The 19,220-nt window shown below is 37.9% G+C and overlaps 1 protein-coding gene and 1 long non-coding RNA gene across 4 annotated transcripts in view; both read right to left on the reverse strand.

Annotated features, from left to right (window-relative positions):
- The window catches only part of LOC117298793, a 61,870-nt gene extending 52,564 nt beyond the window's left edge, over positions 1 to 9,306 (reverse strand). Inside the window, exon 1 of one of the 3 annotated variants that reach the window (XR_004519993.1) lies at positions 9,187 to 9,306. This is a non-coding gene — a long non-coding RNA (uncharacterized LOC117298793). Of the gene's footprint in view, positions 1 to 5,762; positions 6,124 to 9,186 lie in introns of those variants that run through there. The other 2 variants (XR_004519994.1, XR_004519992.1) reach the window with 2 other exon arrangements.
- A 6,436-nt stretch (positions 9,307 to 15,742) lies between these two features.
- Positions 15,743 to 18,791, reverse strand: LOC117298423 (transcription factor Sox-3-A-like). Its single transcript, XM_033781681.1, has one exon. The coding sequence runs from the start codon at positions 18,653 to 18,655 to the stop codon at positions 17,696 to 17,698; it is 960 nt and encodes a 319-aa protein (XP_033637572.1). The 5' UTR covers positions 18,656 to 18,791; the 3' UTR covers positions 15,743 to 17,695.
- Between the last annotated feature and the right edge of the window lie 429 nt (positions 18,792 to 19,220).

Consider the following 19,220-nt stretch of genomic DNA (forward strand, 5'->3'; position numbering starts at 1 on the left):
TAATACTTAATCAGAACTACATTGAGTCATAAATTAACGACTTATTTTCAATATGGCGGGAGAAAAACACAGTGTTGTGAAAATAAGTGTCTACTGTGAAGTTAGACGGCTGTTGCATGTCACTAGCCATAGCCCAAAACAAGAATTGGCGCTAACACTAACAAACATCGATAGCCACAACGTTATTGAATGGAATTGAGTTAAATTGGTAACTAATGATTTGCAGTTTCGTGTTCCCTTTGTAGAACATCTGCACACGCCCTTTAAACACTAAGTATTAAATACACTTTACACTATCGGTAATTGTGTAAGACCAGTCTTCTCACTTGGTGTGTCTCAACATAATTTATGCATTAAATGATAAACCTGTGAAAATAGTTTTAAATTTGAGCTCAATTGGTCGTCGAAGTTGCGAGATTGGTCATCGAAGTTGCGAGATAATAATGAACGAAAAAACACCCTTGTGACACGAAGTTGTGTGCTTTCAGATGCCTGGTTTCGAGACCTCAAAATCCAATTCTGAGGTCTCGAAGTCATATTCGTGGAAAATTACTTCTTTCTCGAAAACTACGTTACTTCAGATGGGGTGTTTCTCACAGTGTTCAACAGCTCTCCATTGCTCGTTACCAAGTACGTTTTCTGTGCTTACAATTATTTTGAGTAATTACCAAACATGTCCAGTTCCTTTAAGTCATCATGTGTGTGTGTACAACGTGAAAGTTTTTTTTAAACATTCGTGTTGATATTAAGAGCCCTAACCGACACCTTGTCCAGCATTTAATGATAAGTGTATACATGCAACAGCCGTAGGTGTTAATACTGCACGCAGAGGAAGTTGCCCGCTTATGGTAAAAATCGAAACGTGCGTTGGGTTTGAATAATTCATAAGAACAACGAGCCATGAATCGGTATCCATTGTGTCAGAAATACACATACTAAGGACAGTATGACAATACACAAGGCTGGGGGATTCCCTCTATTAAAACACCATGGAGACTAATTAATTAACCAAAAGCATGGCTTTCACTAATACCATTGTTTTTCTTCCGAAACAGTGTTTCTGTTTTCAAACGAAGCTATTCTCTTAAAGAAGTTTCCTATTAAGAAGTACATTCATGAATAAATGAGTGGGGAATCCATCTATTAAAACACCATTTTCAAAGACTAATTATTATACTCAAATACTAATAATTATTTAACAGAAATATTGGTAATCATCTGAATCATCTACCATTTTTCTAAAACAGTGTTCAATTCTGCTTTCATAAGGACAGAATGACAATCCACAAGGCTGGGATTCCCTCTTTTACAGCACCATGCTCAAAGACTACAGTGTTCGAAAACAGTGTTCAATTCAGTTTTTCAAACTAAGGCATTATCTTAGGAAATACATTGATGAATAAATGCGGGGGAACCCCTCTGTTATAACACCATATCCGAGGACTAATTATTTAACAGAAATAATGGTATTCGACTTCCATTTTTCAAAAACAGTGTACAATTATGTTTTCATACAAAGTCATTTTCTTAATTAGAACATTAACAAATCAATGCAAATATGGTGAATCTATACACACACTAAGGACAGTACGACAATCCACAGGGCAGGGGGATTCCCTCTCTATTAGAAACACCATATTCAAAGACTAATTAATTAATTGAAATATTGGTATTCATCTTCCATTTTTTCAAAATAGTATTCAGTTCTCTTTTCATAGTGATCCAGTTTCTTAAGGCAGTTTCATGAAATGCCAATAATTTAAATCAGCATTTGTAAATGAAAGAAAAAGTGAATTTTAATTAATTGTTTATTTTCAATATATTAGTATACTCTTATATTTATGTCTGACATAAATATAAGAGTATACTAATTTATTGAAAATAAACAATTCATTACAGTCATCATCTGTTTATTACAGTAGGCGACGGTGTGATGTTTCATACATTTGATTGTATATTCCTTTAAAACCTACACTGGTGTAAACTTATAATTTAAATGATCTCAACTTTGCGTTTGTGCATCTGCTTCTGACCATCCGAAATAAAATTATATTACAACTAAAATTTGTTATTTTGAACAACAACCATTTTTATTGATGTATATTGATTGTCGATAATGGTGGCGCATATTGATTAATATACAGTATTTTTCTAACGCCAGTTGTAGTTTTGCAGATTTTTTCTTTGATGGTGCAAGGTACCAAGGGTCAGTTAAAAACTTGCAAATTTGTATTTGCATGTTTGTTATTCGACGGACAGTGTAGGATAGTGCGAAATTGTTTCATGACTTTGTGAAGAGTTAATGTAATCGTACCGAAGTTATCAAGTAAACTTTAATTTAACATTTTAAGGGTATTATTTGAAATTTGTACTAATTTTTAATAAACTGAACGGCACAACCGTGTGTTTTCCTGTCTGTTCAGTGATTTCCTCGATAAACACAATAAAGTAAAATGAACCCAGTCCATTTGATGAACCTAAATTGACCCATTCACCTGTTGCTTTGTATGCACACAATCACCCAAATGAAAACCAACTCCGCATACATACATTTAATTGCTCCACTTACGCAAAAACAACACACCAAAGTTATTGAATTGAATTCACTTAGTTCCAAACTATTTTCCTCTATTGAAAAACATTTTCATCGAGGCAACCAACCCTAGAGAAGGCCCTTACAATAAGGAGGTCATTTCCCACAATAAAATTAAAATTGATATTATATTAAACGACGATGCACCGCATGTATTTACAAACAAAACACAACAGCACCAGTGGCCCCCACTCTAATGGTAGGTGCACTTACTGCATGGTTCATGCTATTGTGCGTAACTTACATAAATTGTAATGAATCATTGGTCTTCACTAATGGGGAATAAAATGATAAATGTAATAATGAATTTAATTCCACCACACGGAATCGGAGCATTCGCAACTAATTAAACTGAACATTGGTATTTTTTAAATATGTAATAACCTGTATGATTAAACACTGTAGGAATTGACACAGGCTAATAAAGTTTACTAGGTCAGCTAATATTATTACGCGGTTGGCTTTTTCAGTAATTTTGGGTTGATCGTTCGGTTGATAGTATAATGGTGGTATAATTTAACAATTCATACAATTTTGAAGAACAGTTATCTGATCCTAAACCATTGATACAGATATGAGGCAGGCCAAGACAGAGAGCAACAGAGGGCAGAGGATAGCATGGTCTTAATATAAATATCAATATTCATTTCTTCTATTTCTTTCATAGCAAAAAATGTCTCTGCTCTCTATAAAAAAAAAACTAAAAAAAAAACCCAGTGTCAACCAAAATAGTTTATGGTGCATATAAGCCTAAACAGTGCGCAGTAAACATGATTTATCTCTACAAGTTGTGACAAATCCATTACAAACTCCTAACCCAAAACCTTCAAGCCAAAGGTTCACAGAACTTAAACTAGTTTAACGTCCGGTGATATTTTCATTAATCTAAGCTAAAATGATGATCATATTCCTAGCACCTGTTGTTAGCAGCGAACTTTTCACCGCCGACGTTTGGTAATTACAAAAAAAAAAACGATGAGCGAGAGGTGTCCCCCCACATTGTGGGCGTGGCTAATTACCTCCCTTGAAACAAAACAAAATCTTCAGCTCCAGCGATCTGATCCCGCCAAACCCAACCAATCAGATGCACCATGCGGTAAGACCACATTTCTGCGTATAATTACATGCAATTAGATCCGAGTGAAAAAATACCAGACATAATTTGAAATCTTTCAGCGAGCTACCGTGTATTCGGGAGTCAGTGTAACCATATTGATTGTGTGTAGAAACGACGAGCTAATTAAGTCCGGTTTGTCCACAGGTCTTCTTGCACGTGTGTTACAGTAATATGTATGCATTATTGCACCGGCTGTGGTGGACGCGCGAGACAGAGTTTTTCCCCGCCATCTATGTTTACCTTAGTGTTTACGCGGGAATGGAGTGTTGTACTCACTTGCTGTTATACCTATTACAAGTAGTAGGGTCTACCACCACAGTGCTAGCAATGTAGGGTAATTATGTGATACCTAACATGGTCCATGCTACAAACTAAACTATTGTTTTGAAAATGATGATCCAAGTAAATTTTGTGTAAAATTTTTGTTTATGGGTCATACACCGTCGTACGTGTTTGGCCAATTATTTTGTTTTAATGCAAGTTCGCCCCAAGTAAGGCTAAAAGTCACTTTTGGTAAGGGGCTACACGAAGAAATATTATTACATGTGAAAAATAAGTCAGGGGAACTGTTAAGGTAAGTTGCCATTCCTCTTAAATCAGTCTAGATTGTAAGATGCAGGGGAACATCACCAAGTAAGGAGTTTCAAAGAGACTCAGTACGTGGAATAAAGGTGTTCGAATAGCTCGTTGTGTAAACAAGAGTGAAAAACATTCATAACAATTACCTTTTCGGGCCAATTATGGTGGGATTGGTCAAGTTATGTTCGTTCTAACATGAACATATAGGCAGACAGCATAATTTATAGGTTTCCGAGTATCGCCATTGATTTTATCGTCAGAAATGCCTGGTTGACATACCAAACCAAACTTTCTGGGTCAGACGTTAACTGGGTTTCAACAATTCTTTTCCGTATATGGGTAAGTCAGGGTTCCAGACAGCCACATATCGTTGCAACGGTGAACGGTAAAAGGCGAACAGCATTTGTGCGGAAAAGCAGATGAGGAAATACGCAGCGAGAAGAACACTGCTTTATCACAAAGGCTTCATATAACAACAATTTATTGGTACAAAGGTGTGGGAAAGTGGTTACAAGACTATTTCTGCTTCACAAAAAAAATCATAAAGTCTTCACGACAACATCGAAACATCGCAATAAGAAATGTAGTATTTTTTAATTGGTGTACATTTTGATTTGTTTTTGTTCGAAATATATTGTGACAACACATAATGGTGTCAATTAGAACACTACTCAGTATTTGCTGAATACCTGTTTAATGCATTATTCTAGTTAAATGCATTGAGTTTGCCGATTCCTTAATATATGTGCTGTACAATTATTTAAATTTCATTATTAAAATATTGATGTTTTTGTTTTTGTTGTTTTTGAAATGAATTAGACCGAATCATGCATAATACATTATACAAAATAATAATCATTGCATATTTATGCAGAACCCCAAATTGAAACATATTTCACCATAATAAATAGTACAACAGTGTTTTACACACAAAAAATGAACTAGTAAATAATTACAAATTAACAGGACTCATGCTATGTTGATATCAGATTCGCGTCGCATATTCTGTATCGAGCCACGCCCAACTACCTGTTAATCTCCAATGCAGTACTTAAGCAGCATCTAGCAACATAGTCCCTCCTGAAGACAATCAGAGCACAGATCGAAACGTAGAGTTGTCGACTACTTGTTATTCTCAGAACCAACACTACTCAAAAGATATGTACACATGGTGCTAACGTTAACCTCACCTAATATTATACAAGACAATAAATTTTTAGTCAAATGTCAAGTTTAAAATCGTAGGTACTCTTTTCATATAATTATGAAGCTATCCCTAACTAGTTAATGTGCTTGCTTACCAACTAATCAAATATCGCATCCTACACCAAATGTATTGCCAAGTTTGTGACTTTCCCTGCTTTTTGGTGGTCGAGACATGCTAAACATTTTACAAAAACTCTGTTTATCAAAATACTAGATCAACCAAATGAAGGGTTGACACAACGTGCACTGGGACTAGTTCATACTCACCATGCCAACACACAGCAGCACACGTACGAGTTGTCTCGCTGTACGTACACGTTGTTTCACGGCACAAGATCACGCAACATTTGAACACACACTTCTCACCAGTACAGCATTAAACCTCTACTTGTTTACTTCACCAAGACACAAACTTGCCTTCAAGATTGTAGTCTATAAACTCCACTCCAAATCGTAGAATTCATGACACTGTTATGTGTAGTTTTTCCCACACACTAACGGAGGCAGCAAACTGCAGTGTGCCGTACTCCAACACCCAAGAAAAAAGAACTAGCCCTTATGCACGTCTGTCATGCAATTGTATTCAATGGTTTGAGCTCAATCGAAAGAAAAGAAAAACATCCAACAAATATGAGCTTCTTTCTGACAATAACTTGTGTGTCGAGCGAATGGGTTTTCTATGTATAGACGGAACAATATTGAGCATGCAGAGAAGAGAATGTCTATTGATGGTGGAACGGACTTGTATATATACACATTCACCTGAAATTTCCATAAAAATGGAACCATTCATGGCTTTTTAATGACGAACAATCAAGGGCCTTCATAATGGAAAGAAACGTGTAACAATATTGAGCGGGTGTTGTTGAAATTAAGAGCGGATATAAGCGAGTGTGGCTCGGGTATGCAGAGTACCGGAATTGCCCCTAAACAATTTCCCTGACCACCATTTTTGTTTAATTGTTCGGGATTGTTCAATGGAATCAGCTTCAAGGGATCTCCCCTTTCTTTTTGGAGACGGCAGTAAAGTCAACATACTTTATACTCGTGTCAAAATACTTTCACATCACAGGGAGTTCGTTAGTACGTTGATACAAATGTGAATTTCTGGGGTAGTTTGTTTATTTACTGAGCTGTTTTTGGTTTAAATTTTCTGAAAGCACTTCTGTTTCCATATTCAAGTTTTGACTACGTTAGTGGAATGTTACATTGATCAAAATGTGAATTTCTAGGTTTGTTAATTTGTTTATGTATTTATGTATCTTTTTGGGTCTAGCTTTTTTGAAAGTACGTCTGCTCTCGTACTCAAGTTTTGCCTTGTAATTAAATGATCGTTAAAAAAAGCTTTGCGTATTAAAAATCTGAAAGAATTTCATATGAATATAATATGTACAAAAGGGTGTTACAGATTTGCTTTATTCTTGCGGGAGGTAACTTTTGTATAGAAAAGAGCACTCTTGCTTTTGCACCCGACGTTTCATTAACAATACACGAAGTCTCCATTTGAAACTCTGGCATTTAAATGACCATTGACAGTATCTTCTGTGTTTTAATAATCTCAATAAATTTTAAATAGATAAAAAAGCTTCTTGTAAATACTTGAAGGAATTTTAAGGAACATCATTCTTGCATGAGGTTAAGTCTTGTATAGAAGAAAGCACTCTGGCCTGTGCATCCGACGTTTTTTTAACACGAAGTCTTCATTTGAACAACAATTCCCCGATGGATTATAAATATATAAAAATCTTCCTGAAGTTTTTATGCTAATAATTATTTTTAGTAATTACCAAAAGTATCCAGTGCCTTTAAAGGAACATTAGCCCTGGTGAGGTGAGTCTCGTATAGCAGAGAGCACTCTTGCCGTGCACCCGACGTTTCATCTCAATTACACAAAGTCTTCATTTGACGGTATGTATATTTTATTGCCAAGCTCATAATATGCTGTAATCCCCGCACCTGGTCCAGCATGTTCCATCATCACATGCTTCATTTCACAACAGATAATTAGACTGAATTTACAGTATTCATAATTACAAATTTTCATACAGTGAGATATTTTATGACATAATATAAATAAATACACGGCAATATTAACGGATTTAATTACACCACACCACTCCCATTCAATTAACTAAATAGTGTCCATCAAACCCCCAATAAATCCTTTAAAGACAATCCCGTTTCAACATTTCATCTCATACCGTAGTAACATTTAAAAAGTTATTTTAAAGGGCACTGGACACTATTGGTAATTACTCAAAACAGTTGTTAGCATAAAAACTTACTTGGTAACCAGCAATGGAGAGAGATGTTGATAGTATGAAACATTGTGAGAAACGGCTTCCTCTGAAGTAACATGGCTTTTGAGAAAGATGTAATTTCTCACTCAAATAAGAAAAGACTTCAGCTGAAGCCTTTTATTATGCATCTGAAAGCACACCAAGTAATGAAACAAGGGTGTTTTTTCTTTCATTATTCTCTTGCAAGTGTTATGACCCATTGAGCCCAATTGTTCACAAATTTGTTATTTTATGCCTATGTTAGGATACACCAAGTGAGAATACCGGTCTTTGACAATTACCAAGCATGCCCAGTGCCTTTAAATAATCAACAACCGCACTGAAAACATCGCCATTTCTTAGCTAATTTGAGCACACTGTGCATAATTTTAGACGCAAACAACATCCAAATCCCCAAGAGATGTAAAGCACTTGTAGCATTTCTACGAATGGATGAAATCATTCTACGACCGCAATGTTCCCCAAGCCAGTCGTTACAAACAGGAAGAAGCTACTAGCCAGCACAACTACTTCGTCCGTGTGTCTACTAGAGTTAATTGTAGCACAACCAAATTCGTCCCGGAGGAACTCTTCCTCCAATTGAGTTAATTTTTTGACATTGGTGATAAAAATTCTGCAGGTCTAGCGTAAGATAATCGAAAAAAACATGTTATACCACATGGCGATTGGGCGTTATACGGTATAACGATTCAATTAAGTTGATCGTTTTTTACCCGTCGTATGTCACCTTTTTTGCGGGGCTTCTAAAACGGCAAAATGTGGAGAGTCTTGTTTTTGTAAAATTAAGAATCATTTATGGGTGTACAGCAGTGGTGGTTTGGTGGATGGAGTTTTAAAGAGACGGTGGATTATGGAAGTAGTGGGCGGTACTCGGGCGGGGAATGAACCTCCATCCTTCTACCTCACTTCCTTAGCCCCGCCCTCCCACGCAAGTGGGTACTTTTTTTATCATTTTAAATATACGAAACTATTTTGTACTTTCAGCGGAAACTATTTACATGAATTTTCCGTTAGACAATTATGGTCTACGGGAACTTCATTACAGTGTGGCATAAAGTTCTTTGCAATTTAAAACAATTATGTCTTCGTTCTTCCGGAAGAAAAATTGCAGTCTTAATAAGTCAAAATTAAATCTTTTACTTGATGTGAATGTTTCTCTTAACATTTTTATGATCTACCTGAGCTTCAGGCTGTCGAAGACGAGCAGAGTATACTGTCCGAAACGTCGAGACCAAACCGGCGGTTTTCAGCCAACACTCTCTTAAAACAGGTTCATTGCATGGTTGCACCCGCAAGTTTACTCTGACTGTATTTATGGTTTATTCTTATTCTTCACATCATGAAAAGCTTTAAACATCACTTAGAAGATAACCCACTACTCAAATACTTACCACATTTAGCTGATATTTTAAGGACGAAGCTTTGACGCGAATCTACCCAAAACAACTCATTATTCCCTTCGACTGTCGACTATGCAGCCGTGCTAGCAACGCGCTGCACCAGCTCGCTCTAACCCTGGAATGAGAGAAAATTGAGCGAAAATTTCAGCATTATACGCCGGGAGAACAATAGCTCTATTGTGACGAAACAGTATCAACAGCAACCACCATTGTTACTGTGAGAATTAGGACAAAGGAACAACGCCTTGTGAGCAAGTGCCTAACAGTAATTGCTTCTTAGCAAGGTTAGATGTGGCAAAATTAATCATTTTTTATATCTTGAGAAATATTAAAGGAGCGCCTTTGACAAGTCTACGCTGGAGTAGGTTGTGGAGACCATGGCGCCGGGTTCAACAGTTAAAAGCATTACGGCAGTAGAAACAAAAGGCAGCCTTAATTATTTGACACATTTCTCCGTCATTCACGTAAGATATTCACCAATTTCCTTTATATTTCATAAGAAACAATCACACAAAATAGTGTCTTAAAAAATCTGCAAAATAAATGGTGCAATATAAAAAATGTAAGTTTTATACTTCCAATGCCTTGTCCAAGCCTCAATAAAAACACAATAGACTTGAACTTTGTTTACAAAAAGTAACTTTGCACACCCCAGTGCTTTTCTGGCAGGCAAGATACTGCACTGGTCATATGGGAGTTTTACATTTTGTGTCACAACTTCCTCATAAATCAATAGCAGCTGTACATGTTTCGAGATCTTCCCCTTTTCCTTTTACAAAAAAAATTATGAAAATTGGACAGTGCAATCTCCATAAAATAACAGATTTTATATTTTCTTCCATTGAGCTGTGTACAAATCGTGCCTGTAGAAAGTCCAGGGTCTGTGGCTCTTTGTAAACATGTGATGTCAGAGGTCACATGGTCTAACAGATATCACTTTCTAAACAATATCTCCTTTTGCCATGTTTTAAACCACAATAATTTAAAAAAAAACTGCATGATGTTTATCAAAAATAGGTCTGAGACAACATTGATGTTAAGACGATTTTCTAATAATCTTCATTTTCTACACATGAAGAAACAAATCAAGATTCAAAACCAAAAATAGCAACCATCAATAATAACAATCTACACATTGACACTGCATTGACAATATCTAAGTGCAACACAAGCTATTTTGACAACCAGTTAGGGAAATGCCTACACCGATGCAGCCTGAATGATAGTTTAATCTATCACCATGGTAACGTCGATGCAATGTAAACATTAGGGTTAATCGCAAGTAAGATACTGGTATGATATCTCACTATAAGACACCGGCTGCATTCAACTACCCTGTTGCAACATAAAGGCTGTATTAACACATCTAACGAAGATGGCAACAAGAAGACGACCATCCATTACATTACACAGACTTTAATGAAAACAAACAAATCTTGGCAAAATTAAAGGAATCCTGTAAGCATAAGAACTTGCTTAGCATAGACAAACCTTGTTGAACAGAAATTGGTTACCAGCCAACATTCCGTGAGGCTTACATTGATCAAACTGGTGCCCCACTCAATTTTTGCTAAGCAACGAGGTTTGCTAAGCAGTAGTTTCTAGTTTCGGTATTAAAGTGTTTCATATCCTTTGGCTGGCTCATGTTCATGCCTGGATTTTTCTTTAAAGAGGGGGTATACTTTTGGTAACTTCCATAGACTAGTATCCCCACCTGATGTATTCCAACATCAAACCTATGAACATTTGGGCTCAATATTGATCATCGAAGTTGCAAGAAAATAATGAAAGAACAAAACAGCCTTGATGCATGGGTGGTCTTGTACGCAGGTGCCAGAGATAGGCTTCATGCATGCCTGAAGCTTTCCTCAAACTAAATTTTATGATGACAATTTCTCTCCTCCTCTTTAACTATGTTTCTGTGAAGTGGATTGTTTGTACCAATGTCTTATTACCAACTCTCCAGTGCTCTTCACCAAGTCATTTTTGAAGATCATAAATTTTGTGGAGTAATTACCAATAAGGTAGGCCCTACCCTTGCTCTACGGCCCTACCTTTCCTTTAAAAGTCACCTGCTCTACGCGACTCCATACAACTGAACTGCTTTCTCCCTACACGCCAGTATCTTTATCCATGTATGAATTCGATATCTTAATATCTTGGTTTACTACTCACACTATGGGAAAACCTTTGCACAGCTCAACTCGCCAAATCCTAATTTACCACCAACTGTTTTGCTAAACACTTTATGACGCGAGATTCACATTAAGAGAGCCTCCGCATGTCTGTACAAATATTTAAACAAAAAGACATGCGAAGAAGTTCAGAGGTCCAATAGACCTTAATCATGGTGCGGCCATCTTGATTTTTCTTCCATTCAAATCAATGTAACCAAACCGCGGCTGAAAGGAGGAATAGTCTGGATCCTTTGTGTACAGGGAATATAAGCATTCAATTATGTTGTTTGGTACAAGGTACAGGACCAAGATGGAGGGAACATGATAAAGACAATGTTATTGTCTGCATTACGGCTGGATCACCACGTCATCATGCGTTGAAGCATAGAGTGCGTCCTTAGCAACACCCCTAGCAACAGTCGTAGCCGTAGCTGTAGCCACCAACTCGGGTTCTGTCTATTTATAACTTGCGTTCAGTTTTTCCCAAAAGAGTTTTTTATTTCCATTTTCATGAAAATAAAAAACTATTTTGCAAATATGTTTTTTTCTGAAACCGCACGCCTCTGTGGGTAGTTTCACAATTTCGTTGAATCCCCAAGAATACCTTCTTGAACGATCACATGTTATGCTTATATCATTCGTCTGATGAATCACCATGACCTTTGACCTATTGGAACAACATCATGGGTAAGAATGATAGAAATCTTGTTATGATTGGGAGCTATTCGCACATCATACATGAGACAAACAACTCTCTTGTTAGATGACGTCTAAATCCATCGTAAAACAAAACAAAAACATGACTGCATTTGGCTGTCTGTGTTCACACTGATGCTACACCTATGTCACGTCATTCTCCAGTACACGGTCTGGCATTGCGCGGTATTAAAGGCAATGGACACTATTAGTAATTGTCAAAGACCAGTATTGTCACTTAGGGTATCCCAACTTATGCATAAACTGACAAACCTGTGAACATTTGGGCTCAATTGGTGAAATGAAAAAGAAAAATTACCCTTGTTGCACAAATTTGTGTGCTTTCAGGTAGAAATGAAACGCTTTAGCTGAAGTTTTTTTAAAATTTGAGTGAAAAATTACTTCTGTCTAAAAAACTACGTTACTTCAGAGGGACCTGTTTCTCTCAATTTCTTAAGATGAGTTATCAGTATTACCATGATAGTGATTGTGACATCAAACTTTGCTTAGCAAGTTAGGCTGATACACAGTTAAGATCAATATTAACTCCTTGTGAAATTGGCCCATGGTTTGTTTGATGTGTAGCTAAGCAATATTTTAAGCCCATGTTTTAAGGGATAGTTGCTTGTTTGTGTTTTGTGCATGGTTAATTTTGTAAGAAAAATATCCGATCCAAAAAACAACCTCTTTTCAACAATTTAAATTCAAGTCTACACTTGTATTAAATCGAATGGTTTCGCATCACAATCAACTTCACAATATCAAGAGAAACCTTCTTAATATTTACATTTTTTTTAATTCTTACCAATCATGGTTTTAATCAAAGTAATTCCAGTAGCTAATGAAGTACCCTTTACCGGCGCATATTTTACGTAACTAATTACCTTGGGTTTTACAGTGGCATACAGCTTGCCTATATATCCACACAACCACAACATACAGAGACGATGAATAAGGTAAACACGAATGAAGCACTTGGTTGTCGCATGGATGTGATGGATAAATATCAAATCATGTGACAACTTGTTATAGGTTGTCACATAGATCTGAACATTATAAGTGTGACAACTTGACGTAGGTTGTCACAGTATATCAAGTATGACAACCTGTCGTTAGGTTATCGATCAGTATGCTCTGAACGTCTCCTGCTTTCTCAAGAAGGCAATCAGAGCATACTGATCGAAACGTCGAGTTGAAATCAACGGTTTTTTCAGAACCACCCCAACTCATTAGAGAAAGTCATTTCATGGTGTTACCGCAAACTTTTCCATATCGTATTTCCAACATGAAAAGTTTCAAATCCTACTCACTTAAAATGTGAAAATATTCAGTAACGTTCAAGAGCCGAATTTATTGCTCACAGACGAAACGTCGTTTTTCACAATGCTGCTTGAAAAACAAGGGTAAAATTTCACGGCACTGCAGCTTGCAAAATGGATTTTCTCGCTAATACTGCCCAATTAAGCGAAGAAATTCCGAAGGTTGTGAGCAACTCGTATGCCAGCGCCATAAAATTGTACCCTCGAAGTGTAAAAAAACAACAATCACCCAGCAGCTTTCCCGCCCAACTGCTCAGCAATTGTTTTTCCCACTATGATCGGTTTTTCAAACCAGCACATGGTGAGTCAGCTTAGCACGTGTCCTTATATGAAATCATTGATTTTTGTTTATGATAAAAAAATATTAACATGTGTTCAGATGAATATGGTAGTTTCGCACTAGGATTTGTCGTGCACAATCATAACGCCATAGCGTGTATAGATAGAAGGTCCCATATAATAAACAAACATTATAGGCCGACCTATAATGTGAACGTACTGTTTGTGGAACACATTTAACTGGTATTCGTTCAAACAATTGGGTCGGTAAACAAGAGCCAGTGAGATCAGCCTAAGGTCCGAGTTCAATGATCTATCGGCGTGCAAAATACTCATCAGGCAAAGTTTGCTCTTCAATGTACAAACTGAAATTAGGGCAAGTTGGTACGAACACGAGCAACTACCTAACAAGTCTCGCGGGCCCCCCGGGCGTTGGCGAACCATCCACCCCGTTGTCAAAGTGACAAAATCCCAGTGCGCTGGTAAATTAACGCAACGTCCCCGAAACAAGCAGATCAATAAAATAAGCATCAATTGTATAGTTTCGACTCGTCGTATTTTACTCTTAAGCGTAACAAGACAATTTAGCGTGCGGCAGGTAGACGGCGGGGCTTCGACCGCCGAGGGCCAGACTATAGTCGGAGAGTTGTTGTGAATTCAGAATTGCACCATTTTCACAAGGGGGACAAAAAATACAATAACAGGGCATGGAATGCCAATGGGGTGGCAAGGGTCCTTTTTTATACAAGATTTTAACATTGTAACTGTTGTTGCTGGGTACTAAATGTTATTTCACAACCGCAAATCGATCATAAAATATTCCTGAATAAATAGTATACTGATTTGGATAATTTAACATCCAATAGATTTTTGGTTTATAAAAACAAAAATAAGAAGTAAATAATCGAGGGAAAAGTAGATTTTAAAAATGATAAGATAAATAACTGTTTACGTATCGGTTTGTTGCCAAAAATCTTGAGCAAAAGTGGATACATGTACACGCCGGCCTATATTTGTTTACTTTAATCTCAGTGGCATCATTGCATGTAAACAGTTTATGATTATATTTTCTCTTCAAAACTGTATTGTCTCGTAAGATTAGACACAACAAAATCGGTGTGAATTATCAGCTTCCAAGTCGCTAAATTCGTTGCATTTCCAAAAGTCAATTTTATTTACCTCCAAGTGTCTCATCAACAAGAAAGTCAAACATCGCAAATTGCAGAGTAACCCCACCTGATATTACCAACTACCGTGCATAAATTGCCTCCGTCTCTCAGATTAGATATGTAATTCATTATGCAACTGCTGTGCCCAAAACCATCACCAAATGATCTAACAACTTCCAAGCCAATATTATATGCTGTGATGATAATCATTATTATAACATTTTTCTGGAATCACGGCTTCACCACGTTCATCTCGCGCACAAAAACATGTGTTTTGGCGCGCTGTATTATTAGCGAGGGACAGTGACAGAGGCTGCGGGCGACTGGCGCTCACTCGGGCATAGCCGACGAGAAAGTGGCTCGCTCAGGCAAACCTCGACGTTGTGTTGTTAATAAATCATGTCCTTATCCCACCCGAAACTGAATTGAATCTTGAGCCCCCGTCACACGAGAGAATTTTAGCAAGGGTCCTTTGCTAAATTGTAGTAAGGTTGTACAAATTTACAAAAAAATTCTTTTGTGGAAAAGACCCCCCAAAACCAACACGTTTCTTATAAAGTCTTGTCAAAAAATCACACTACAGTGAAAGATATTCAGTCATTACTTCCATATTTTGAAATGAGTATCGAACGACGGTCAGTTTTGTTATTGAAATATTTGTCGTGAATAAATATTTCCATAAGCCCATTAATATATTTCAATGGCCTTTGATTTTTGTAATTATTGACTTTTCTCAGACGTTTTCCAAGGCAACGAGTGAATCCTGAACGATAAACTTTATGGAAATGTCTCAAGCGAAATGATTCCCCATGTTGCGTCAAATAAAACCAACCACTTCTAAACCATTCAGTATATTTCATTACGCAAAACCCCACCTATTAAATTGTTGGCAATGATCATATAAAAAATCTTTAAACCGTAAACAATTTATTGTCAACGTTTTCCAAAACCTGAACAGCTTAATGCCAAAAAAATCGCAACTAGTGTAAAATCAATTGAACGTATTGTTTTTAAAAAGTTTCAGATATAGTGAGAATATCCCAAGTTCTTTCCAAAAACCCAAGCCGAAACGCAATTGCATAATTTTTACAAGAGCATCATTTCAAACATTTCTTGTTCTGTTTCCATAAGGTAAGATTTAACAAATTAACTCTACATGAATTTATCTGAAAGTTTGATAAATATATAAAGTTGTTAAAACTGCAACTACAAAAGATCAAATTTTTAAGACAAGTTGTATTATAAACTACTGTTTTGAAAACTGAAAGTAAAAATTTAATTGAGAAAATAATAGACAAGAAAAGCAAGTTTACCCTGACATACAATGGCACACAGCCCGTTTATTTCCTTAAGACAAAATGTAGTCATTTGAAAGTAGAACTTTTGAAAATCAAATTTCAGAAAGATTAATTGAAAATGTGTTAGTAACATGTAAAGATAAACTAGCTAGCTAGATTTCCCGATAAAAATTACTATCCCGTATTTTTTCTTCTTATAGCGTCAGTCAAAGAAATAAATGGAGAGAAAAACAAAGTGGCAAGCAATCCCTTAAAAAACACCCAAAGTATATTTCTTTAAAAACTACAAACTAAATTACTTGTTTAGTGCACCGCTGAAGGTAAGGAGCCAAGCACCATATACATCAAAAACCTTCTAACCATGTTCGATCAATTCAACTCAATTTACGATGATGTACTTTGAGCGAGATTTTAAGTGAAGTCAGACCCAACAAGGCAAGGGGGTTCCCTCGTCTAAATACTGCATTGTTTCCATTGTCAAACGCGCCATTATTGGAAAAACTACGCCATTGTCCCTACACAGTCCATAGTTCTTTAACGATGAAACAATATTTTGAGCGCCGGGCGCAATGAATGGGCACTCAACACAAGCCTTACACAATAGCATGGGGATACCCTATACAGCATTGAAATCAGTATAAATGGCAATTCTTATGCCCATAAATACAAATAATGGATACATTGAAAACGAAAACTTGAAGCTCAACGGCCCAAAAGGAAGGGGGAATTCCCAGCGGCCAAAACGAATTTTCCGGATAATTCAATACAAACAGCTTTACCCTTTTTTTTTTTTAACTCGTAAGTAATTTTCCTTTTCTTGTTTTGCCATTATAACCTTTTTGGTGCAGGGCCTCATTTTCAACAAAACGAGACTGCGTCTCAGAAATTGCAAAAATATTTAACAAGTTACAACAGTGCAAATATATACAAAAATATCTTTTTTTTTAAGGTTTATACCCTCATACAACATGATTCAGACAATTACAAAGTTTTAACAAAAAGTCTCTGGAAAAATTATATAGTGACAAACCTTCAGAGGCTTTTGAAAGTTTTTAGTAGCATTTTGTAGTTGTTTTCTCTCTTCTCGAGACAACATCTCACACTACTGAAAACAGCAATTTAAATTTTTAAACAAACCAAACTTTTGCGTAGGTAAGTAATTCCGCCATTTGTAAAATGTTTCACGCTGTTTAGTCAATAAAGTGGTTGCCAAAATATACACACAAAGTGGCCTAAAACGGAGGCATTAAAAAAATTCCAAAACTCAAAAACAACTCAAGGTACAGTAAAGTTAATGGGTTACTTCTCGTGTTAACATTATGTATAAAATAACACACGTCTATGAACCATTTTGATCCCGTGTATAATAAACAAGTCACAAAATAATGTACATGTTTGCGTACAGAAAAATTGGGCGGGAAGACTCCCAAACTGTGGCCTCAAAATGTCTGCGTGCAACGATAGCAACAACGCTAGTCCAAAGTTCTAGTGTCATCAAAAATGGCGTGTGCCTCGTTCACTACCTGTATCACAAAACAGTTTAAAAGTTTTTAGTCTTCATCTTACATATGTGTGAGAGGAACTGTTCCGTTGACTCCGGCACTGGACACACTCTGTTGGTACGCTTGTATTGCCGCATGTCTTTGGGCGTTCGGATCGTTACCGTCTGGGAGGTACATTGAGATCATGTCGCGTAGGGAATCGCTCGAGATGTTCCGGGCGGCGGATATGGCTGCTGCACGGTCCGACCCTTGCTCGGATTTTGAGGACTGCTGTTGCATTTGGGCATACGCCGGTGTGGAGTAACTTGCCGAGTTCAGGTAGGACCCTGTTGGTGCGCAGGTCATGGGTTGGTAGATGGGTTGACCGGGCATCTCGTATCGGGGGTGAAGCCCAGCGTTCCCGGCCATTTGTGAACCGCCGAAACTGTGGGCTTGTAAATGTTGGAGCTGTTCATGCTGCATCATCGGGTAGCCACCGTTCATATAACCGTTCAAATGGTGGTACCCCTGCATGCCGTCTGGTACTTGTCTCTGCATGCCTGGTGGGCCTTGTCCCGGGGAGATCATTCCGGGGAGAGCATACTTGTCCTTCTTCATCAGGGTCTTCGTCTTGCGTCTTGGCCGGTATTTGTAGTCGGGGTGCTCCTTCATGTGGACGGCTCTCAATCGCTTGGCCTCGTCGATGAACGGTCGCTTCTGCTCGTCGGACAACAACTTCCACTCGGCACCGAGACGTTTGCTGATCTCGGAATTGTGCATCTTGGGGTTCTCCTGGGCCATCTTACGGCGTTGTCCTCTTGACCAGACCATGAAGGCGTTCATGGGCCGCTTTACTCTATCGTTCGGAATGTTCTTACCGCCACTGCCTGGAGTTCCGGGTGTGCCCACCATGCTTACGGGTGTACCAGGCTGGCCATGGTGTACCTGGCTGATCGACTGCGTTGGGCTAGCCATAGCAGCAACGCTGATATTCGGCTTCAACTCCGTCTGCTCCATCATATCAGACGTGGACTTGTACATTATTTGAGCACCGTAGTGGTATAACTTGTATAGAGAGGGTGTTCACGAAGAGAGTACACGTGAAATGCCTTGCACGAGAGCTACGCTTCGAATGCGACTGTTCAGTGTGAAGCCCTCGTTATTTTTAGCCCACTTCGGATATCACGTCCATGTGTAATTGATTGGCAGTGAGAGAATTAGTCGTGCTTTGGCCAATCAGCGACGGCGTTCTTGACGACCGAAGCCTCTATTGTTATGCAGCAAGGCAGTACTGATGTCATCGGCACTGACAGGTGACGTAGAGCCCGTTGATAATTGGTTGCCTTGTTATGGAGAGCAGCAGAAAGGGTGTTCCCTTTGAGAGCATGAATGCACGCACAAAAGCAACCACGGCAGCTAGCCAATCAGAGTCCATCTCTCGCAGGGCTATGAATAGTTAAACAACTCCGGTCGACCTGTCATGCCAACCATAGGCAAACACAAGCTGAACTCTGTGTTGCAGGTGTGCGCACGCAAAACAAAATGAAGAAGAAGGGGGGGGGGGGGGGGGGGGAAAGGCTAGCTTTGACTGACACAAAGCCCACGC

Source organism: Asterias rubens, chromosome 13 (genome assembly GCF_902459465.1).
Source record: "Asterias rubens chromosome 13, eAstRub1.3, whole genome shotgun sequence".
NCBI classification, from domain to species: Eukaryota; Metazoa; Echinodermata; class Asteroidea; order Forcipulatida; family Asteriidae; genus Asterias; species Asterias rubens.

Bases quoted from the DNA above. Each gene is read 5' to 3' on its own strand.
- LOC117298423 (XM_033781681.1), bottom strand. From the start codon at position 18,655: ATGTACAAGTCCACGTCTGATATGATGGAGCAGACGGAGTTGAAGCCG.